Source organism: Oratosquilla oratoria, chromosome 33, assembly GCF_046742065.1.
Source record: "Oratosquilla oratoria isolate Oo_2021 chromosome 33, ASM4674206v1, whole genome shotgun sequence".
Classification (NCBI taxonomy): domain Eukaryota; kingdom Metazoa; phylum Arthropoda; class Malacostraca; order Stomatopoda; family Squillidae; genus Oratosquilla; species Oratosquilla oratoria.
In genome coordinates, this window is record NC_134809.1 from 38494106 (window position 1) to 38520407 (window position 26302).

A 26302-nucleotide genomic window follows, 5' to 3' on the forward strand; every position below is an offset into this window, starting at 1 on the left:
GGAGAAGGGGAGAAATTATTGAGGAAAATGGAAGAAAATGAGGAAGGGGAGGAATGGGCCTTGGACGTCAGAAGGGGTGTAAACAAAAGGTGTGCAGATGAAACAGACGAGGTCAAACAGGTGAGCAGAGGTATTAAAAGTAGGAATATAGATACCGGGTAATAGCAGCCCAATGGAAAGAGGAGATAATTACTTCTATGGATTTAATGAGGGAGAAGATGATAACCTCCCCTGACTAGTAAGTATAGAGGAGAAACTAAAAGAAATGAATGAAGCATGGGAGGTTAGGTTTAGCCAACTAGCACTAGTTACACAACGAGTTGATAAACTGGAAGAACTAAAGGAGAATCAAAACCTAACTAAAGAAATAGAAGAATTAAAAAGACAGTTAAAAGAAGTAAAGGATGAGAATGAGGAATTAAAGAGGAATAATAAAGAGAATAAAGAGTCCATAGCAAAAGAGGTAAGTGGTTGGAAAAAAGTCCAAGAGAATAACAAAATTGAATTTAGAGATATAGTGAAACAACAGATGAAAGAACTAAGGACACAGTTATTAAAGTGATGAGAGAGAAGGAAAATATAGTAAGAGACTTAGCAGATAAAAAAAATGTATAATTATATTAGAAATGGAAGAGAAGCATAGTCCAAATAGGACTACAAGAGTAAAGGAGGAGAAGGAAAAAGTAAACAAGGGATCAAAAGTAGTTCAAGAAGATGAACAATAAGGAAAGAAATTGAAGAAATATATAGATTGGGGAAATACAATATAGACAAGACCAGACCAATTAAGGTTAAATTCAGGTCACAAACAACAGCAGAGAATATCTTAGCAAAAACAGGGAAACTAACAAAAAGTATAAACAGGTATGGGTAAAAAGAGAGATGAATAAAGAGGAAAGAGAGGAAGAGAAAAAAAGATAGAAGCTAAGGAAAAAAATGAGAACAGAACAGAGACAAAGAGAAATTCTATTGGAGAGTAGTGGATATGAAAGTGAGGAAATGGTTCATAGAGAAAAATGGAAGGGAAACAGAAAACAGGATGGAGGTAACAGAAAATTAAAAGTGTCTTCCACAAATATAGATGGCTTAATAACCAGCTAGAATGAACTGAATGATTACCTGAAGGAAAAAGAACCGAACATAATGGGAATATAGAGACAAAATTGAAAGGTCCATTACCACCCAACAGTGTAGGACATGGTGCATATAATTATTGGATTAGAAACAGAGAAGTAAAACAAGGGGGTGGAGTCATATTCCTGACTAAGAAGGATATAAATGTGAGGAATGTTACATATGGAAAGAATAGAGTACAGATGATTATGATGGAAATAGAGGCCAGGGATGGGAAGAGCAGGAAGTTTGTGGTAAATTATGTGCCTCCTTAAATGGCTTCGTGGGAAGAGAGAGAACACAAAAATATGTTAGAAGACATAAGGATAACACTAAATAAGATAATGGAAGCTGGAGGAAGAATAGTTATAATGGGTGACTTTAATTGTAAAGAAATCTACTGGGAAGAGATGACAGTGAAGGGTGGAGATTACATATGGGGAAATGTACTGCTTGATATGATTATAGAACATACAATGATGCAATGGAAACAAGAGAATACTAGGTATAGAAATGAGGAAGAACCATCAAGGCTGGACCTAACAATCACATCAGAACCCGAAATAGTGGACAAGACTGAATATAAGACACCAATAAGTAAAAGTGACCACATATTAGTTGAACTGTAACTAAATGAGGAAAAGTACATGAAAAAAATGAACACTACAGAAAGGGAAGATTGATGTATGGAAAATTTTTTTATTAAAAAAAAGAGAATTCTTTCAAAAAGCAGACTGGGAAAGGATACACAATGAGGAAACAACAGTAGAAGAGAAATGGAATAATTTCACAAAAATTTATAAAGGAGTGGAAAAGTATGTTACAAGAGAAAAACAAGAAAAATGATATGTAATATGTTGGTACAACAAAAGATGTAGGGAGTTAAAAGACAAAATGGATAAAGCTTGGATAAAATGGAAAAAGACAAAAGACCTGAAAATGGAAAATATATACTAGTTATAGAAATCAGTATGTACAAGTGCGCAGAAAAGAAAGAGGAAATACAAAAAGGATGTCATAGAAAAATGTAAAGATCAATGAAAACTATAATATAGATTTGTAAACAATAAACTGAAAAACAAACAAGAATTAGTGAAACTATGACAAGGAGGAGTTGAATACACAAAGGAAATAGAAATGGCAGAAATTATGAACAAGCATTTTAAATCGGTGTTTACGAGGGAGAACATACAACTTAGAGATGTGCGAAGGCAGGTGAATAGGAAAATAGATTAGGCTTATAGATATAGGATTCTTGGCACCTATGCCCATAGCACATGTAAGTGCCACACATATAAAGAGGGATATATGCTATATATCTGGTACATGCCCTCATTCTCACCCCTATAATGTTATTACGTAATTCTATTCATGTAATTTGTAAACAAGTAAGAGTAGTTCTATTTTTTGCACTTCTTAAATCCAGAGAAACAAGTCATTAACCAATGTAAAAATGGTAAATAGGCACACTGGTAATGGACTGATGGGATTATTCAAGTCATGGCCAGGTTTGAGACAATAAATCAGAAAACAATGCCAGATCGTGAGAGCTTCTTTCTGATGTTCAAAATCAGTGCTTATGACAAATTTAAGTATTTTAGTTTTCTTGTTGATTTTGCTGTCAGGTCCTTTACATGTGGGCTGAAAAACATGTGAGTATCAAATATGCAGCCTAGAACTTTAGGGTTCTCCAATAGAAGGATTTGGGCATTTAATATTACTATATATTTTTTTATTATTAATATTTGTTGTTGTCTGGTGTGATTAGCATCACTGTTCATTTCTGAGGTGAAGCTTCCATATCTATACTTTTGAGCCATTGTTCTAGTTTGTTCAAGTAGGCTTTTTTTTTTCTTCTTTTTTTAGTGTTGGGTTATTATTGTCAAGCCATCTGCATGTGAAAGAAGATTGGTGTCTAGTTCTGGTTCTGGAGTTGGGAAATCACCCATGAAGAAGTTCAACAGTAAATGTAAAAGTATTGTACTATGAGGGACTTCATTGTATAGCCTTATTTTACTCGAGATTTCATTGTTATGGGCTGCTCTGCATTATCTTTCTGCTGAAAAATGGTCAACCACATATTATTATTATACAACCATAGTTGTTCTTACTGGTGGTCTTTTTTTTTTTTTTTTTTTTTTTTTTTTTTTTTTTTTTTTTTTTTTTTTATCAAATCCTTCCATTATTTATTGTTGTTGTCATTCCCTAGACTGTCTGGCTGAGCAGTCCATCTCTCTGAGGAATGCCACTACTGGAACAGGGTTTTCCCACAAATCCTTTATAGAGTGTATAATGTGTTGTTGGTGTCCATGATTATGTACACTGCAGTCTTCCATAATGTGTTTTATAATGTGGGGTGAAGTGTTACATCCTGGGCAGTTGTCTGCAATGCTGTCACCCAGCCTCTTCTGGTAGCTTAGAAGGGCTGGATGATGGCTGCATTGCAGTCTGGCCAGATGGACTTTGTCCATTTGGAGGAGAGAGGATTCAGAGTGATGGATATCAGGGAGTCTGGCATGCAACAATTTATTATCTTTCAGTTTGATGATGGAGCAGTGAGTGATATGATTATGGAGGCTGGTGTCTAGTGGTTGTTGAAGAAGAGAAGACATAGGTATTTGGATGTTTTGATATTTCTTGGAGTGTGCAGGTGTTCTGCAATGTAGTGCAGTGGGTGTGCTATGTTTGTGGAGGCTGAAGCAAGTGTTTGTGTGCCTCTCATGTCAAGGTGATCCTTGACTTTGAGAACTTTTATTTCATGATGTAAATTGGTCTATATGTGTTGTACTTGTACAGCCTATAATTGTAATTTAGGGCTTTGTTTTGTATGTTCTGAAGGGTATTGTGGTGTGTTTTAGTCCTTCCAGTACTTCACCATGGTCTTCGGATCACGTGTTTGACTTGTGATCGACAGCTATTTCCCTCCCAGAAGAGAGTTCAGAGCTCATATATGACCAATCTATGTGTGTGTGACCTTACACACACACACACCCAACTCCCTGCCCACAAGAGTTGGAGTAACAACCCACAGCGCAGCAATACTGAAATTATTTCAGTCCTGGGATGGATTTGAGCCTGGACCTCCATAGTGGCAGCCAGGAATTGTACTAACTGTGCCACGAGTTGTGCATAACGTTTGTGAACAGAGTGGTGATAGAGGGCCTTATATATTTGAGTGCAAAAGGATAGAAGATTAGTCACGCATGACTTACCCTTGGAGAAACCATGCTGTGTATCAAGTCCAGGAGAATCCCAAGATGAAACCCACCTGAGTTTCATCTGAAAAAACTCAAGGATGATGTGTGTGCCCAGGAGTATGAAGTAGGAACCTCTAATTGGTTTGAAGTACTTGGCACTCTTTGATGGCCATGAAGAATATTGGGACACCTTAGAACATGAAACTCTGAAAGCTGTTAAGGAGTGCATTAGAAAGTGTCCAAGGTTGAGGAGTAGTGTGGCATCATGGGAGGCACTGGATAGTATAGAGTTAGACCATACTGACAGAATGGCTGGGGAACTGGATAAGTACAGGACTCATAAACAGCAGACTAAAGTTCTCATGAGAATTGATAAAGAGAGGTATATAAGGAGAATCACTAAGGCTATCAAGGACCATTTTAATGCGAATGCCCTTAGGCTTTCTTTCTGAGCTCTGAAGAAAATTCACTCTAAATCTGTGACCCAGAGGAACATAGTATGAACAGCTGATGGTGAGCTCCTGTGCTGAGTATAATGAGCAGTTACTCATGTGTGACCCTTCAAAGAGACAGCTTCCCCTCAGTGGTGTTCGGGTAGCAGTTGCTGATCGATTGATAGATAGATCTCCACCCTCTCTGACAGAAGTCAGGTCAAACATGGTGTAAGTTCAAGGATGGAATTGCAGCTGGTATGTGTAACATCAGTACAGAATTGTTAAAAGCTGAAGGTGAAGCCATTATCTACAGGTTGCATGCTGTATTGTCTGCTGTCTGGCAGTCCAGTACTATTCCCACTGACTTGAAAAGGGTCTGGCTGTCCCTATCTGGTAAGGGACCAGTAGGACTGCAGTGATTAGCAGAGATGGGCGCATTCCTCAATTTTGGGTAGTGCGTTAGTGTCCTTGTGTTCCTCCAGCCACAGTTAGTGTATTCCTGAAATAGTGTTCCTCAAATTCTTTTGCTCAGTGTGTTCCTGCATTAGCCCTCCCAAACTATAAAAGCATCCTTCAAAAAAGTAGTGCATTCCTCAAAAAACTTGAAAAATAAAAAAAACACTGCTGTCTGCATAAAAAAATATATATTCTACAACTCAGAAATAAAAAACACAAGGTAGTAATACATCAGAGCTTCATACATTAAGATATATGTATATTTTAGACAACTAAACAAGTTACAAATTTTATTTTAAAGTTTTTAAAGAATTAGAATTACTTCTCCTCCTAATCCACTTCTTTCTCCTCCTTGTCACGCTCCTGCACCTCTTGTACCCAAGGAGGTGCATGTTACCCCTCACAAACACCAGCTTTTCAAAGTTGATGGTGCTCAGGCTGAACCATTTTGCCCTCAAAATGTCTCCCACTGAGCTAAAAAACCTCTCTGCAGCAGCTGAGCTAGGAAGAGGAGTATTGTATTTTTTAAGGAGGTCCAGCCAGGCATCCCTGTAGTGGGTGGGGAAGAGGTTATGGCTGACAAGGACACTCACCATCACTCTCTTCCACTGCTCCTGCTGTCACCTCGACCTCTCTTCACAAATCTGTCCATGTTTATACTAACAGTCGCAGTGAAACTGTAAATGAAATTTTGAAAATTACAAAGTTTGTTTGTTAGACAGGTATAGGCGGGTTCACACAATGAGTGGTCTGTACATACTGCCGTAACAGTGCACAAAACGTTTGGTAGTCTTAGCAGCTGACCAATGGGAGAGCTTCCCACCTAAACATAAACAACTAAAGGTATCTTTGCCACTGACCAATGGGAGAGCTTCTTGCTATAATGTAAATGACAGAATGTTGCTGTGTAGTGAATGTCATCTTTGTTGTTTCCATTGAAAATGTTTTGGAAAAAATATTGTTTCATAATGCTTGGAACACAGGAATGCTCTCAAATTTAGGCGGTGCATTCCTCTTACTTGCATTCCTTTGAATTTTTTTGCTTTCTTGTATTCTTGCATTCCTAAAAAGGCGGTGCATATGTACGAAGGAACGCACTAAAGGAACGTACTTGCCCACATCTGACAATTAGCATGGTATTGTGCTGCTCAGTGTGCCAGGTTGGGTGCTTAGCCATCTGTCCCTGAACATATGTTCATTGACATCTGCTTGTTTCATAAATTTGAGCAGTCTGGGTTCGCACTAAGTCAATAACTGATCAAAATATAGCATTTCATATTCCTGTGGAGCACCAATATGAGTTTCAACATTAGTTTCTTGCAGTTTATGTTAATCTCAAGAGGGCTTTTGATGGTGCATCATGGAGTGGTCTGGGATCTTCTGCAGATCCATGGGATTCCTGAGAGGATTACTGACTTGATGTCTGGCTTATATTGTAGGACAGAGAATGCTGTAATGTATGGAAGTAGCAATCAAACTTCTTTCCTGTTAATGCAGGAATGAGCCAAGGGTGTGTCCTTGCCCCACCATTTTTCAACACCTGCATGGACTTGATATTAGACATAGTTGTCAATCAATGTTCTTGCAGAGCATCTATTATCATCACAAAGATCACTGACCTTGCCTTTGCTGATGATGATGTCCTTCTGGTGGAGTCAGCAAAGGTCCTACACAAAGATAGGTGAGACCAGTAGGAATAAAGGTCTCCTGGACCAAGACTAAGGTGCAGGCATGTGGGGGCTTACTGGATGACAAAGTTCAGTCTAACCATGCATGTGGTGAGGACAAGCACCACCAATAGAAAGAAAAAAAATACACTACCTATATCACATACAACCTCCACACAAAACACCTGTGCCCCATAGAAAAAAGTGACGATGTATCAATTGAATTTCAGCCTGAGGATGAGGAAATAGAGCCAAAGAATGAATCACATAGACAAGAGAGACTCAATTTTAGGAAGGCAGATTATTTAGGATTGAAGAAGTTCTTTGAAGAAGCAGACTGGAAGGAATTCATGAACACCGCAAGTATAATGAGGAAATGGGAAATCTTCCTTGACATTTGCAAACTAGGAGTGAACAAATGTGTACCAAAGATTAATGAAAGAAAGATGCAGAAACAGGAATGGTTCAACAAAAGGTGTAAGATTGCAAAAAAAAAAAAGAAAAAAAAAAACCACAGGGACATAGCTTGAGGAAAATGGAGGAAGAGAAGAAGTAATAAAACAAAAGAAGCTTACAAACAAGCTAGAAGTGACTATGCAAGAATCCACAGGGAGGAAGAAAGTAGATTTGAATGAGGTGTTGTCAGGTTTATAAATAGTAAATTAAGACACAGGGAAGTAATTGACAATTCTTTGGATATTTGGAGAAAAGCAAGGGTAGCAAGAATCCAGATTTGGAAGATATAGATGTAGAAGTGAGGAAAGAGCTTAATCTTTTGGTATCACTGGATGTGACAAAAACTTCAGGGCTCAACAGGATCTCATACTTAAAGAATGTAAGAAACAACTGGTGGACAACATTCAGTTTTATTGTATGTTCATTAAAGGAAGGCAATGTGCCATTTGATTGGAAAAGGGCTAATTTGGTACTAATTTACAAAGGTGGAAGTAAGGAGACACCACTAAATCATAACCTAGTATCACTGACAAGCACAATAGTGAAATTATTTGAAAAGATTGTGAAAGACAATTGGATCAAATATCTTGAAGATATGAACATTCTAACAGACAGCCTGTTTGGATTTAGATATCTAAGATCATGTGTGTCAAATCTTTTATTAAGTTTTTACTTGAGTGGTTGATGTGCTGCAAAAGAGAGAGGGGTGGGTGGACCATGTGTGCCTGATCCTAGAAAAGGCTTTTGATAAAGTTGACTTATGCGGAAATTGAAGTATATTGGAGGATTAAGACGCAAAATACCCTTATGGATGAAAGGGGCATCCTCTGTCAGATCAACAAATGCCTAACACCCTTATCTCTCTAATTTTGCTGAAATTTGGTTTAAAGGTAGTTTTAAGGTACTAAACACATTTCTGAAATTTTAAGGTCAATCCAAACAACTGTTCAGGAGATATGATTTCATATATTTTGAGGACAAATGAGAGGGCACTAACATTTGGTAACCAATAACTAGGGTAATAAAAGTCAGTTATATAAATGTATATATATTATGAAAACCAGAAAAAGGCAAGGAATCCAAATATCAGAGTCTTAGAACTCTAGGTTGAAAAAATTACCACGTTATATATATGTATGTATATATATATATACAGTACTACCTCTCATTAACGGACTAAAAGGGGAGTAACAGTGTCCGTTGATGTGAATAATCTGTTGATTTGGAGTGGTTTTTGGGTGGCATAGTGATTGCACACACTAAACAACAGCACCAAAAACACCAAAAACACAGCGAAAACACCGCAAACACAGCTAATTAACGTCCGTTAATGAGAGGTCTCACTGTATATATATATATATATATATATATATATATATATATATATATATATATATATATATATATATATACATATGTATATATATATATATATATATATGTATATATATATATATATGAGAAAAATAAAGGCATAATCGTTGGCTATTAGAATCAATATATTCTTTTTTATGATAGTATTTTTCATATAATTAACACATAAGTGAGTGCCACATTTATACTTGTCCATCAACTGTACATATTTTTCACACTGAAGCTCCTAATCTAATTAATTACCTTTATTTTAATAAAAAAAATCATAAATGAACACCATGTATTTACAAAATGTATATAAGTGTAAGCATTATATTTTGTACAAGCATAAGCATAATTACAACAAACATAAATTAGGTTAGTATAAAATAGGATACAATTTTGGCATATTTAATATTCTAATGAATTTCTTTCTGAAGAAAAATGTAGTTAATTTGGCTACCTCCTCTTACTCTAGGACAACTCATGACAGATAATATATACAGGTACTCCTCGTTTAACGACCTACTAGGTTAACGACAACTCGGAGTAATGACGGGCTTTATGACATTCGTTTAACGTAAATCTCCCGAAGTTACGACGTCATGTACGATAATTAAGTTGGCTGAGGCAAATATGTATGATGTTATAAATGAACTTAAACAGTGGATATTACCTGTAAGGTAAAGTGTTCTGAAGCTTAGGTCTACATTACCATCCTGCAAGCTGAAAAAACTACCTGGGGTACAGTATATACAGGTAGCGGTAAATTTTTAGTTTCGACCAAGGGCGCAATATAGCAATAGAAAATTAATTATTAATTTTGTAAATTATAATGTATCAACGTAATATGCAATTTTGTGAGCGGAAAAAATAGGTGCTAAAACAAATTTCGTAAGTAACGAAGTCATGTCGGATGAATGGTACACCATGTTTGTTATGATAGATGCCAATGTCGAAGAAATGAAAGGATGATAAATCCGTCTAACCTAAACTAAACTAACCTAACCTGTGTTTGATAAATCATTACCTCCAAATTAAATGTCATCCAGCTCGTCCTCATGAGAGACGTTGGCAGACGACAAGATGGCGTCCCGATCCTATGCTACCGACTTCATTCATTAGCATATTTTCTTGTAGCATGGTATTTTTTACTTTCATTTCCGCCCACAAAATTACATATTACGTTGATACATTTTAATTTACAAAATTGATAATTAAATTTCTATTGCTATATTGTGTCCATGGTTGAAACTAAAAAAATACCCCGGTATTCAATATGGAATGTCAGCATACGCGGATTTGGTCATATACGGTAATTTCAGGAACCTAACTACCGTAAATAAACAGTAAATAAAGCTTTAATGTACTGTATAAAAGAGGGAAAATACACGAAAATAAAGATACATGTATTGCTGGACATTGTACATACAGTACATGTACGTATATGTATACACTTTCGCTTAACGACCAATTCGGTTAACGACGGCGCGCTGGTCCCAATTGTCGTCGTTAAACGAGGAGTACCTGTAATGTCCTGGCACTGAACATAAATCTTTATTTGATGGATAATGATATGCACTTGTTCCTGAAGACCCAGATGGATGTAAAAAGTTCACTGTATAATCCTCAAATTACTTACGGTACAATATTCTTCCACAATTCCAATCCAGACTTGATCATCATAATTGCAGCTAACATATTCTACTGGCTTGACACATTTTACATTATCAAGCATTGCAGGTTCATTAGTAATATGACATTTCTTTATTCATTTCTTCTCTCCAGTGCCACTTGAAATGGGATACACCATCAGTTCTTCCTTGTTTATGAGAACAAATCTATGATATTTCTGAGTTCCCTGAATAGCCACATTGTCATGGAATTGATGTTCCAACTGTTGTTCTGCATCTTTCAAATCAGATGTGGTTACAAAGAAAAATGTTATTGTCATGCTCAAGTGTTCTTCACAGAATTGAAAAATGTTTTCTGGTGTAAGGATTTGCCTCTCTGTAGTTCTCTGCAAACTGGCATGAGCAGTAGCTCTCTTTACTGTCCCACTAATCCAGTCACATGAAATTTTGCCATGAGAGGTGCCAAAAAAATGCCATTCACAAGACAAACCAAAATCCTCTTTGTGGTAACAGAGATTTGTGAAGTTGTATCTATTCTTATTTTGGCCAGTGCATTCATCCAAAAAATAGTACACATTCTTCTGTTGTGGGCATCTAAATTTGACATAGTCCATGAACTATCTTATTAAATGAGTAAACCATTACAGTGTTGTGTTTTAGTGGTGGAGATAAAAAGCATACACTGAAATGGTTAAGTTCTTGGTCTTCAGATGATCTATAATAGATGACGAAAGGGTGAGTTGTCCCAGTGAAATCCCAGAACAGCATGTTGGACATTGAAAAAATAATTTTCTGAGAAATCACCTACTATGACTGCCTTGTTCTGAGGTGGTAGTGTTCCTTTCAACTGTTTTATGTACTGTGATTGCTGCTGTGCAACAAAATGATGACGAACCATGCAGGATATTTTCTTGCTTAGTGATAAGTATTCATGAAGTGGCTCCACTTTGTCTTCCATTTTACAATGGTCAGTGCTCACCCATTGCTTGTAAGATATTTCATTTGGAGCTGATTTAACACTGTCAAGCAAGTCAAGAAAGTTCAGAGCAGCTTCTTCTCTTGGGCAATTTTTGTAAATTTGCATCATGCAAGCTTCTTTTTCTGTACTGCAGACACTACAATCCATAAGATCTTTGTATGAGAAACCTTTTTCTCCCAATGCAGTCAACTGTAATTTTGGGTTTTGATGATATGTACAGACACAGAGAGAATAAGTACCACCACTACTATCAAGCACACAATATGATGGCCATAATTTACTAAATGTGAAGAATCCTATTTTAGGATTCTTTTTATCATTTCTGTATAGTTCAAATATCTCTCTTAAATTCCCAAGAACCAGCCACTTTTGCACCTTCATTGCACCTTCAGCACTAGTGATTTTCACACAATCCTTTTGGCCAGGACACATACGACTAACCTCATCTGACTCATAGAATCTTCTAAATCTTTATGCTCTTCTGATACCACTTTTTCTTTGCTCATGATTGGAATTGTTGGAAGAATTCCAAATTTTGATGTTAGTAAATGGCTTTTTCTCATCATATATGTTGTAGTTTGAAAAAAACTTGTAGTTTCTATAATTGTGTATGGAGAGAGAGAGAGTCAATATTTGTAGTTTGTGATTATGACATTTGCTATCCATGAATAACTGTTTTAATTCATTCATTTACGTTTGTAGATGTTTCTCAGATTGTGTTTCAGGTTTCAAAGCCTCATTTTCTGCCTTGTTATTAATATGAGCACCATAACTGACCTCTAGGCTCTCCTTCAAGCATTTTTTTTATCTGATAGCTTACCATGAGCTTTGCACTTCTTCTGGCTGAATGACAACCCTTCTGAAAAGAAATAAAGAAATTCATACATATACATTAATATATAGAGTAAAATTTGATTAAAAAAAATAATGTCATAGTTGCTATGACAATATATGATTTAATTGTTTAGCATTTCTTAAAATGAATGGATAACTCTTAAGGAATATTTATTTCCTCTCTCTCTTTCTCTCTCTCTATGTGTATATATATATATATATATATATATATATATATATATATATATATATCAGATCATTTTTATGATCGTTGCGCAGAGGATTTGAACTTACTGCTCTGGCGCCTAAGAGGCTCCCAAGTCAGTGCCTTAGACCGCTCAGTTATCGATGGTTAAAACTCTTCCAACTCGAAGTGCTACTGGCTTCCGAGATTTAGGAAAGACCACTCTCTGCAGCCCCAAATCCCTATTTTTTACAGAAGAGCCATTGTAACCATATGGTTACAATGATGATAGCGTGAAAGGGATTCGTTCCGGTCCTTACCCCCTGCTATGAGTGTGGTTGGCTCTTCTGTAAAAAATAGGAATTTGGGGCCGCAGAGAGTGGTCTTTCCTAAATCTCTGAAGCCAGTAGTGCTTCAAGTTGGAAGAGTTTTAACCATCGATAGCTGAGCGGTCTAAGGCACTGACTTGGGAGCCTCTTAGGCACCAGAGCAGTAGGTTCGAATCCTCTGCATAACGATCATAAAAATGATCTGATTGATGTCGCGCTCCACTAGCAAATTACTCATATATATATATATATATATATATATATATATATATATATATATATATATATATATATATATATATATATATATATATATATTATATATATATATGTATATATATAGACAGAGAGAGAGAAAGAGAGCAAGAGTGAGGAAATAAATATTCCTTGTGAGTTATTCATTTACTTTTAGAAATGCTAAACAATTGAATGCATACATTGCTATGCAAAAAACTACTAGTTTAAAAAATGGCATTGAAATAAAAAACATCTAGTAATTAAACATGTGAAGTGATTGAAAATTATGCTTTTATAAAGAAAAATTATACACCACATAGATCAAACCTAAATAATTGTCATATTACTCAATTTTTTGATTGGTGTTTGGTCCAGAAATGCTAAAAATGGTTCAAGTGAAGTTGAAGGATTTTCTTCAATTGATTATTCACTGTACAGATCTTGATTTGAAGATATTATGTCACTCAAATCACTGCTTGAAGATGATTCAAATAAATGTTGCTCAGTCTCATTGTTTTCAATAGTTCTAAGTATTGTGGGGTTATTCATTATTAGTGTCCAACAGTTCACACACAACAATGAGTCTTTTTTCCAATCTTCCATCACACTTTTCAATAAGCACATCAGTCGCTTTTCTAAGATTGATTGTTTTGTGCTTATGCTTTTTAGTAGAGTCTTGGCAGTATTTCAAGTGCCAAACCATTGTATTTTGCTGAAAAGGCCTAATAGCCAAGATATAGATATCACTGAATAATCTCTATAAATCTGTAAATAAGAAATATACAGTAAGATGACACATTTTAGAATGCAGTTATAGACTACATTTTAATTCTTGATATTCTGTGAGGCTCATTAGAAAACCATAACAACTAACCACACACATTTCTGGCGGAACCTGTACTAACTTGTAGGTCTAAACTATAACTATCTGTGCTGATTCTGTACAAGTAGTAACATGTTGCAAAAATCACCAGATTATTCAGCACTCTCATGAATTGACAAATAATTTGTAAATACATGGTGTTCACTTATAATTACATGAAAATTACCAAGATAAATAGCCTTTATATGGCTATTTATAATAGTCTAGAGATGTGCTTTTATTTAAAAAAAATTTAAGTAATAAATTAGATTAGGAGCTTAAGTGTAAAAAATACGTAAAGTTGATGGACATCGTATAAATATGGTGCTCACTTATGTATTGATTATATGAAAAATACTAGCATAAACAAACTATTTATTTACTGATTCTAATAGCCAAGCTTATGCCTTCATTTTTTTCATATATATATATGTATATATATATATACATATATATATATATATATATATATATATATATATATATACATATATATATATATATACACATATATATATATATATATATATATATATATATATATATATATACATATGTATATATATATATAATATATATATATATATATATATATATATATATATATATTTTTTTTTTTTTTTTTTTTTTTTTTTTTTTTTTTTTACCCCAGGTAATCTTGACATCAAATTTTTGCTAATCTGGGATTTTTTTTTTTTTTTTAACCTGAACTTCTAAAAATTTGATATTTGGATTCCTTGTCTTTCTCTGATTCTAAATATATATACATTTATATAACTATTACTTTTATCACCTTAATTGTTGGTCGCCAAATTTTAGTGACCTCTCATATGACCTCAAAATATCTGAAGTCATATCTCCCGAATGGTTGATTAGATTGACCTTAAAATTTCATAAATGTGTTTAGAGCCCAAAAATTACCTATATACCAAATTTCAACAAAATTGGAGAGATGAGGGTGTTAATTTCTCAATCTCATAGGGAATGCCCCTCAAGTTTTTTGAAGGGTAGATAGATGAAGACAGTAAAGGATGATGGAGAGCAGTAATCAGACAAGTTCCACAAGGTTCAGTGGTTGCACCAATAATATTTCTTGTCTATGTCAATGGTAGGAAGGAAGGTACGACAGGCTATGGCTATCATGCTAGCAGATAATGCAAAAATCATGAGAAGAATGAGAAAGAAGGACTGTAGGCTATTGCAAAAAGATCAAAATACTATTTTTGCTTTGAGTCAAGAATTGAAAATGAATTTTGATATAAAAAGAGCAAAGTACTGAAATTAAGTAATAGCTGCAAAAGACCATCTTTAAACTATTTCTTGGGAAGTGAAGCCATTACAAAAGTAAAATAGGAGAAAGATTTGGGAGTGTTGATAAAAGACATCCTATTACCTGACAGACGTATCAACAGGATTGTGGAAGAAACATATGTACTGCTACATAGTAAATCTGTATTCACAGTTAAAAGTACACAAAATTGGGAGGAAGGACAGAGAGAAAGATCCCCCCCCCCCCATGGAAGAAATAACTGTGACACAGAAGGAAATAAGGGACCAAATAAAAAACCTTTATGTCAGAAAATCACATGGGCCAGATGGAATTGCAAATTGTATGTTAAATAATGTATAGATGAACTAATGGACAAAATACACAAGATGATTGATTTCTCACTCAAAGAAGGAAAAGTTCCACAAGATTGGTAAAAATCCAAATATCTAATATACAAAGGAGGAGACAATGAAAATCCAACTAATTATAGTAAATGGATTAAACATTTGGAAAAGAATATTATACTAAATCCAAAACAACTTGGATTTAGACATGGAAGATTGTGTGACACAAACTCAACTTGCTTTTACTCGAGGCTAATAGAAATAATACAAGAAAGGAACGGGTGGGCAGATTGTGCTTTCTTAGATCTACAAAAAGCATTTGATAAAGTGCCACACAAAAAGCTACTAAGAAAATTTGAAATAATAGGTGGTGTACAAGGAAAGTTGTTGGAATGGATGGAAAATTTCTTGAACAGGAAAAAAAAATGAGGGTGGTACTTAAAGACAAGAACTCAACTTGGGAAGAAATGATAAGTGGAGTCCCACAAGGTTCTGTATTGGCTCCGATAATGTTTGCCATATATATGAATGACATGGATGAAGGTGTAGAATGTTATATGAACTTCTTTGCAGATGATGCAAAACTACTAAAGAGAGTAAGTACAGAGGTAGATTGTAAATCACTACAAAAAGACCTGAATAAAATCTTGGAAAAAAGTGTGAAGTGAATTTCAACATCAAGAAATGTAATACAGTAAGTCCTCGTTATACGGTACATATGCGATCCTGAAAACCTTACCACAAATTGAAATTACCGTATACCGAATGCGGGAAAAGACTGATTGTTGTAGTGGCCACACGGTGTGGTGGTGCTATGGTACAGAGTAAACAAAACACGAGTGGATACTGTATCTGTGAATTTTTCTTACCATAAATAGAATCAAGGGTAGTAATTACCAAATAACGTAACTGTAAATTTACTGGATAAAGAATTACCGTATAAGGAGGACTCATTGTATAATGGTATTTGGAAAAAGTAAAAATAGAATATTGGGACAAAGGAAGTTAAAAAGTTAACTCGGAAAGGGACCTAGAAGTACAGGTAATTATCACCAGTGACATGGCACCAGACAAACATATCAGTAAAATAGTCGGAGGAACCTTCAATTTACTAAGCTCAATGAAAGTGGCCTTTGACTACTTGGATGAAGAATTGGTAAAGAAAATATTAGTTACATTGATAAGACCAAGATTAGAGTACACTGCAACACTATGGACACCCACTGCTAAAAAGAATATAAATAAATTAGAAAGAATTCAAAGAGCAATGACAAAGATAGCACCAACACTCTTCAAACTGACATACGAACAAAGATTGGACAAACTCAAACTACCAACCCTGGAACAAAGAAGAGAAAGAGGAGATCTAACCATCTACAGAATTATGAAAGGTATGGAAGTCCTTGATAGAGATGATTTACTAAAGTGGGATGAAAGAAAAACAAGAGGACATGAAATGAAAAGAAACTGAAAAAGGATAGTTATAGAAGAGATCTGAAAAAGAATAGTTTCCCACACAGAGTGGTGAATCTGGAATAAAGTGGATGAGGAAACAGTGAGTGCAAAAACTATACAAGGATTTAAGAACAAACTTGATGCTGAAAGATACAAAGACAAGTCACTATGAGCATAGCTCTCTTCTCATAAAATACAACTAGGTAAATATAACTTGGTAAATAAGATTATACCTTTTCACTATATGGATAAAGAAATAATAAGAAAAAAAAAATAAAAAAAAACCCTGATCCTCACATAGAGACAAGGATATAAGTAAGATAGAGAAAATACAAAGGGAAGAAACCAAAGAGGTTCTCAGCCTGGCAGATAAACCATATTAGAAAAGGCTAAAATTTTAGTACTGGGTTGCATCTTTGAAAGGTCAAGAAGAAAGAGGTGATGTGAATACAGTATTCAGTTCACTAAAATGTGTAGATTATATTGACAGAAGAGATCTCTTGATTAAGGATGGGAGGGCTGTAAGGGGTCATGAGAACAAGTTAAGGAAAACTACATATCTAAAGGATGTAAAGACATACAATTATCCATATAGGTGCATGAATATGTAGAATACCTTAGAAAGTGTTATAGCCTAAGCTTGAACAATACATGTATTCAAGTCTAAATATAATAATTGGAAATAAAGGATATAGACTAAGTTGGAACTGTACATGTATTTGAGGCTAGGTATGATAAATTAAAGAGGAGATGAAATCCAATGAACATTTCTCCTTTCCTATATAAAGTACAGGTATGCGATCCTTTATCTGAAATTCTGAAAATTGAAAAGTTCCTAAATCCCGAATATATTTTGTGAAGAATGGAGAGCATCAAAATGAGTTTCATTTGGCAGAAAAATATTCAACCAAACATGACACACATGCTTGTGTGATGTGGCTATACTTGGCAGGTAGGCTGCCACTTTATTATGCATAGGTATATAATTCATAAAGCATAGTTAACCTGAGAACTTTTTTCTGACTGGTTCAATAACCACTTTGTACCAGCAGCATTACCTCATTACAGGAAAACTGAACTGGAAGAAAATTGAAAAATTCTATTACTCCTGGACAACTGCTCTGCACACCCCTCAGCTGAACTTCTGGTGAAAAGTAATGTTTTCAGCAGTTACTTCCATGTTAATGTGATATCTATTTTACAGCCTTGTGATCAAGGTATTTTACACTCCATGAAGAGCAAAATATAAAGATCATTTTATGAACTGTGTGCTTGCTGCAGTCAACAGAGGAATGAAACTGCAAGACATCCTGAAAGAGTTCAATGTTAAGGATGCCATTTACACAGCTGCAAACTAGATGCTGAAAAATAAAAAGACGGGTCACTATGAGCATAGCTCTTTTCCCATATAATACAACTAGGTAAATAGGTAAAATACAAACTTTGGCCTTTAGCAATGCATGATGAAAATGATCCTACAGATTATAACTATGAAGGATTTTGTATCATCAGGGAGATGATAAAATTTAACTTATGCCAAAAATGTATTAGACAAAATTGTAAATAAACTGGAAGTTGACATTGAAGAAATGCTAAACATTGACAATGATCCACTTGTTGTGCACTCCTTGTATTTACTTAACTGTAGTATACAGGAAAGGAGCAGCACTTGTTGGGTCCCATCTCCTATTCTCTAATTTTCTAACATATCTAGACTTCTTGTGTGATGGGGAAATTGCTGAAATTGTGTTAACTACAGAGAAAATTGAAAAAGAATGTGGTGTGATGATAACATAATGAACACAGCCAAAAAATCCCTAAATATGATACAGTGAAAATATGTGATCAGTTAATTGCTAACCTTGAACAACGTCCATTTATCAGTGAGCAAGAGATTATGGTAGTTTGCTCAGAGAGATTGAACAGGCAGAAACCTTTGCTAATGAGACAGATGACACTCAAAGAAGTCTTTGAAAATGTTCCCTGTTGCAATGCTGCTTTGTCACTCAAGAATGCTGTTCCTTGCTTATCATCAGAATACTGACTGCAGCCTCATAACAACGTTGGTGACATTGACAGACCATTTTTTTTTCAAGGTTCTTAATCTAAATGTAATGTAACTATGTTACATACATACCTTCATGAATGTGCTAATGTTATTGACTTTATTTTTCTTTATTCCATCACATAATTTACCAATTTATTACTGTTGCATATGCCTATAATTCAACAAGACCCACTGTGTTGGATAAGAAGAAATGAAGTAGATGAAATCCATATATTTTGATCACAGACTGTGATCGAAATATATGGATATCATCTACTTCATTTCTTCTTATCCAACATAGTGAGTCTTTGTTGAATTTTACGAATGTGTTTTGACATTACTTTGTAGTTATGTACCTATAAATTGTAATGCCATTTATAGTCTTCCAATATCCCACATAAGAGAGAATAAACATTTCTATACAGGCTTTGTGTATAGAAATCCTGTTCCTGGTTATCAACTGCAACCTGATGACAACATTTGAATGTGAATGTTAGTGATTCTATTTTCATTTATTCCATTTTGTCATATACCAGTTTATTTCTGTAGCATAAGATTAAAATGTAATGCTATTAATTATCTTTATTTATTCCAGTTAAATGTGGATATTCATACATTTTTCTTCATAAATATTACGATTTTGTATGTGATTAAAATTTGTGTATCTATGGCTTAAGTTTGTGTACATTATTTCATTATGTTTTAATTATCTCACTGTTTCATTTATCAGTATTTTACTGTGAATAAAGTCTAATAATATAGTAGTCTTTATTTATCCAAATTATTGTGAGCTTGCACACATTTTTGCTGCAGCAGTAATGTTTAAATATGGGGTGCTGCCCAGACCACTAAGGATGTGTTGAATACTTAAATCATATCCCTGAAGTGCTAATACCCATCTGGCTAATCTGTCACTTTTTGTTTTCCCATTTAGAATGCATTTCAGAGGATTATGGTCACTTAAAATAATTACTTGCTGTCAAGAAAAAATTTAAATTTCTTTAAGGGTGATTTGAGGCTGAGAGCATCCTTTTCAATGGTTGAATATCACTTTGTATACTCTTTCAGTATTTGAGACATAAATGATATAGGTCTCATGACACCATCCTTTTTCCTGAGCAAGCAGAGCACTTATTGCTACATGACTGGCATCACAAAAAATAAAGAAGGTCTAACAATAATCTGGAGCTATCAAGATGGGATAGTCCACAGGAAGCCATTTACATTCTGCAATGGCTGCATCTGCACCTTCATCCTACCTGAAATAACTATAAGAGAGCATCTGAATTAAAGGAGGAGCTAGCTTTGCAAGATTTGGATAATACCTTTAATAGAATCCAAGCATACCCATAAATCTTCCAAAACTCTTTTTGTCTTCGAAACTTTGTGTTCCATGATGTCCTTTGCTCTGGCTTCCAATGGTGTGATGCAGTTTTGATTGACCTGATGCCCTAGATACTCAATGGTGCTCCTATCAAAGGCACTCTTCTTCAGGTTTACACAAATTTAAGAGCAAACTAGGCACTGAGAGATACAAAGACGGGACACCACGAGCATACCTCCCTTTTCTGTAAGATACAACTAGGTAAATACAGTAACCTGGGCTTGTTTCAATCTATCGTGTAAACCCTAATCATATCATTCCATGTGTCAGCAAACACAATTATGTTGTCTGTGTATGCTCTGATGCCTGGTATTCTCTCAACTAGCCAATTTACAAGGCACCGGAAAGACACCCCATTATTTTTCATTCCAAAAAGGGTCACTTTGTATTGGAAGTCCCCTTGTGGCTCTGCTTGTAGTAGGGATCTGATGATATCCCTTCATTAAATCTACCTTTAGCAAAAATGTTGCTGCAGCAACTTCCTCAACCAGAACATCTATTCTAAGAAGAGGGTAAGGGCCTGCTTTTGTGACCACATTTACCTTCCTGTAATCAACATATAATCTCTACTCACCTCCAGGCTTAGATACTAGCACAGCTGGTGGAGCCCATGGACTGGTACTAGGCTCCACCAATCCTTGTTCTGTAAGTCAGTTCACTTTGTCCGCCATAATCCTCTTCTGGGGTAATAATCTGTTGGGGGTCTGTCTCACTGGCCTGTCTCCATCTTCTAGAACAACAATGTGTGATATGGCTTGAGTAACAGTAGGGCATGAGAAAAATAACATAGTATACTTTTAGAGGAGTGCTTCAACTTCTTTACGCATTTCTCCTGCTGGTGATAACAGAGATCCTTTTAATGCTCCTCAGTTGTGTCTGATCTGTCCAAATCATAAAAGAAATTTAGATTCCCAATACTTGAATCAAAGTTCCCATCAGCTTGTCCTGTCTCGATCACACCAACTGCTTCTTCCTTTGGTACCTCTCCATGAAATGATTTCAAGAGATTTCTATGCACCTATTGCACACCTGATCGCCTCCTTGGATTTTCTACAACATAATTATCACCACCTCTTCTTTCAGGCACCTTGAATGGTCCTTCATATTTTGGGTGCAGTGAGGTAGGCTGAGGAGATAGAACTAAAATATAATCTACATTGAATTATCTCCTAACAGTCTTCCTATCATAATAACCTTTATAAACTTGTCGTAACTTTTCTAAATTCCTCCTAGTTAATTCTCTAACCTTCTTCAAATTTTCAGAATTACTACTTATAAGCTTTGAGTAAGGGGCATCACCTTCAGGACCTGTAGATAATATTTCCTCATACAAGGAGGCAAGGGGTTCTTGTGGAGTCCTACTGAACATCAAATAAAAAGGAGAAAATCATAGGCCTTCATATATTGTTATTCTAGTAGCATACAACAACAAATCCATTCCTTCATACCAGTCTTTCTCAAACTCTAAGATAAATGCTCTGATCATGCATTTTAGAGTTCCGTGGAACCTCTCAAGACTCCCTTGACTTTGTGAGTGGTATGCTGATATGACCACATGTTTTATGTTAAAGCTTTCCAGGGCTCCTTTGAATATCCCACTTAAAAAGTTAGTACTTCTGTCACTTTGTATCTCTGAGGCATACCTATCTTACTAAAGTAAATCATTAAAGGTTCTGTGATTGTCCTTGCCATATTGTTTGGCAGGGGTATCACTTTAGCATACCATGTGGATTGGCATGATTTTCCAGACTTAGTTTTTGGGAGTGGGCCTATGCAATCAACAAGTATTCTACTGAAAGGTTCCTCAGCAACAGGAACTCGGCACATGAGTACCTTCTTTGGAGTGTCAGTGGGTTTCCCAGATAACTGACACATTATGCATTTCCTAACTATCCTTTTAACATATTCAGATAAGTGTGGCCAATAAAAATGCTTCATTACTAACCAATTTCCAAAAACAATATATCTTATAATTTGTTTTGCATAATGCTTTAAAAAGCCCATTTAGCTCCCTGTATATGTTCTGTACATACATACATACATATACCAAGGCTTTTCCCCCCTTACAAGGGAGGTAGCCAAAAAGGAAAAGGCATAAAATCATTCCCACCCATTCCATCCCTGAATACACTCCACACCCCTCCACCCTCCCTCTTATCTTAGCACCTCCTGGATGACAGGTCATCCCTGCATCTTGTCCACTGCACTGGGTCAGAAGCAGTGTCGCAAGACACAGCTTCTGTACATGAATTATATCACTGTTGCTGGGAAGTTATAAACTTTCCTGCCTTTCTCTCTGAATTCTATATGTTATTAATACTGTATATCATTATTCTCAGCCTCTTTTCTCCTATATTTTCCCAATCATTTTCCTCAGTTGTTCTTTCTTCATTTTCATAATACATAAATTTGACATTGAATAGCCTGTGGTACTCAGCACAATCACTATTCACCAAATACAATGACAATGCATGAAGAATGAACATAATCTTTGATGTCACTCTGAAACAGGTGGGGCCATGGGTAGGTTTTATGAGAATGGCTGAAGCAGACAACAATTTGGGGATAGGATTAATAATTTCAAATCGCAATGAATAACAAATGGATGAGATTTTGTGTAATGTGTTTAGCTATCATTGATTTTGGTAAGTACTAGAAATATATTCTGGTAAAATTAGGCATCTTTGATTTTGAAAGTGGTTACACTTTAATAGAAGAGGATACTAGATTCAAGTATAATTTTTTTAGATATATGAATAATAGATTTGTGAAGAAAAATAGATATGTTTGTGGGACTCTTGGATGTAAAAGATATAATGGGCAACTTGAAGTTTACATATTAAATTTTCATAGGTCTTTTCAAAAGGGCTATAAGAATTTCCACAATGTGTTATGTGTCTGCATTTGGAAAGTGAGAAATGTAATGTTTCAGATAATATTACATGTCCATGTTACATGAAAGTTTCCATTTGACCATAGAAATGTTTATCAGAGGGCACTTATTAGACACGTAGGCTATATTTCCCTTATTTTTGAGATTCTTTTCTCAATTCATTAAGGTGGAAACAAACCCATGGCAACAACTTAGGCTTACTTTATTTACATATTTACATGAATCTCTAAGCATGCATGGGAGTGAGTGCCAGGCTCAACCCGCTTTATATAGGGCATATGCGGTTGCTACATGCTTGAACCACTACCTGTCTATTTCTTCATGTATTTCTGCAGTCCAGAGTTCTTGGCACTATTTCTTGTGTTTTTTTCTTCTGTGTATCTGACCTGGTTTGGCATAAAGATGCTTACATCCTATGTTTGGTCTTGGTGGGAGAATTGCAAATTCTTTATTTCTTGAACCTGTGGCCAAAAAGCCTAGTTTACTATATGGCACTTATCCACCACACAAACTACACACATCAGATCATTACAGGTAGAGTTTAAGGCAGGAATGCATTATTTTATCATAGATTTTGATATGTGTATAGATGATGGCAATAGCACAGCCAGGGGGATGCAGGGGGATGTGCTTCCCCGCCCCAGAAATTTTCTGTGTTCAATAATAGTTTGGGAATCTTATATGCCAAATACTTTAATCCATGGTATTTGGAAATCTGAAAGAATATGTAGTTTTATGCACATATACATTTTACAACAGACTTGGTTTAGTTCAGGTGCAAGGACTTTCAAATTTATCTCAGGGAGTCATTATGCCTCCAAATCTTCACCCACCATAAATTATATTTTCGGTGGTGTCCCTGGATGATGGTGTGAAAGTATATGAAATGATCTGAAATAAGATTTTACTTTTTTCATTTTTTCAGAATCACCAGGCATCACCTAAGTCTACTCCAAATAGTTCTCCACGATCTACAAAATCTCCTCCTCTCTCCACCACAGCTACCATTGGTAGCACTATAACCATTTCTAATGGTGGTAGCAACACAGGCAATGGAACTGTCCCCTCAACGTCTAGATCTGCACCCCCTACTCCCTCTCATGGTTCAGTCCTTTCTTCAAATGATACTCTACAGTCCAGAGGTGATCCTATGTCATCTGCAATTTCCTCAGGTAAATCAGCAAAGTTTAGAAATTTGTGATACCTTAAAAAACATCTATTGAACATAATTTTTTTATTGTACTGTATTCTTGGTAATGTGAAGATCGTATGTACCTAATTATAGTATACAGGAAAGGAGCAAAAATCATGGGGTCCTGTCTCCTATTCTTCAATTTGACATACCTAACCTCAAATTCATGTACAGTTCCAGTTTAGGCTGTATCCTTGATTTTCAATTATCATATCTAGATTTGAATTCATACAATGTTCCAGCTTAGGCTATATCATCTAAGCTATTCCAAGTATTTATGTATCTATACAGAAAGCTGCATTTATTCACTTCCTTTAGACATGTAGACTTTCTTAATTTGTTCTCATGAACTCCTAAAGCCTTATTAATCATAATTATATCACTTCTTTGTGTAGATCAGATTTTTGTGGTAAGACAGATATGTGAGAAAGCTATAGGAAAGGGGAAGGATGTTTTTTGGGCTTTTATGGATCTGGAAAAGGCTTACGACAGGGTAGACAGAAAGGCACTGTGGGAGGTTATGCAGATATACGGGATAGGAGGAGAGCTTCTCGGAGCTGTCAAGAGTTTTTATGAGAGTAGTAGAGCTTGTGTCAGGATTAGAAATGGAGAGAGTGAGTGGTTTGAGGTAAAGGTGGGACTTCGTCAAGGATGTGTTATGTCACCCTGGCTGTTCAACTTATACATGGATGGGGTAGTGCGAGAGGTAAATGCAAGGGTAGTGGGTCAGGGGTTGGAGATGGTTAAAGAAAATGGAGAAAAGTGGGAGGTGAGCCAGCTGTTGTTTGCGGACGACACTGCGCTTGTGGCAGGATCGGAGGAGGGATTGAGGAAGTTGGTGACAGAGTTTGGGAGAGTGTGTGATAGAAGAAAGCTGAAGATAAATGTGGGTAAAAGTAAGGTGATGAGATGTACAAGGGGTGAAAGTGGCAGTAGACTGGAAGTGAGCATTAAGGGAGAGAGACTGGAGGAAGTGGATAGTTTTAGATACTTGGGTGCAAATGTGGCAGGAAAAGGTGGAGTAAAGGTGGAGGTAGAATGTAGATTGAGAGAAGCGAGTAAATGCCTTGGTGGATTAAAGAGTATAATGAGGAATAGAAATTTGGGAATGGATGCTAAGAGGAGACTGTATGAAGGAGTGACTGTGCCAACAGCACTGTATGGAGCAGAAATATGGAACATAGGAGAGGAAGAGAGATGGAGCTTGAATGTGTTTGAGATGAAGTGTCTGAGAAGTATGATGGGGGTTACTAGGCTAGATATAGTGAGAAATGAGGAAGTGAGGAGGAGAACAGGGGTGGAAAGGGAGTTGGGAGATAGGGTTGATGAAAGAGTATTAGGATGGTTTGGACACATGGAAAGAATGAGTGAAGAAAGACTAGTAAAGGAGGTATGGAAGGCAGATGTGGAGGGAGTGAACATGAGGGGACGTCCTAGGGTGAGATGGATGGATGGGGTGAAGGGGGCTTTGGGGAAGAGGGGAATGTCTGTTGAGGAAGGATGGAAGAGGACAGAAGACAGGGGTGAATGGAGAATTGTTGTGTATGGAAGATGTTGTGATGCATGAGGTGGAATGGATGGGAGGATGGGGGGTGAGGTAGTGTGTGTGAGCAAAATTTTGATCCAGCCCGAAGGGATTTCTCCCCGTCTTCTCCTTTATATGGGGGGATGGAGAGGGGGGGTCGCCAATTTAATGAAGCGGCCTTGCTGTGGATGTGCTGTGTCTTGCAACACTGCTTCTGACCCAGGGCAGTGGACAAGGTGCAGGGATGACCCGTCATCTAGAAGGTGCTAAGATGGGAGGAAGGGTGGAGGGGTGTGGAGTGTTTTCAGGGATGGAATGGGTGGGAATGATTTTATGCCTTTCCTTTTTGGCTACCTCCCTAGTAAGGGGGAAAAAGCCTTGGTATATGTATGTATGTATATCACTTCTTTCTCTTTAATCTTTCAAAGTTGGCAGACCCAAATATGGTTTGTCTGCC

The 26302-nt window shown here is 36.0% G+C and overlaps 1 protein-coding gene across 18 annotated transcripts in view; it reads left to right on the forward strand.

Moving 5' to 3' along the window:
• The window catches only part of LOC143017846 (dystrobrevin beta-like), a 436897-nt gene that overhangs the window by 345097 nt on the left and 65498 nt on the right, over positions 1–26302 (forward strand). For all 18 annotated transcript variants that reach the window (XR_012965709.1, XM_076172805.1, XM_076172802.1 and 15 more), the window contains one exon: positions 24054–24300. Coding sequence is in view for 17 of the 18 variants with exons in the window: in XM_076172805.1 (XP_076028920.1) it covers positions 24054–24300 (247 nt within the window). In the remaining variant the exon portion in view is untranslated. The remainder of the gene's footprint in view (positions 1–24053; positions 24301–26302) is intronic.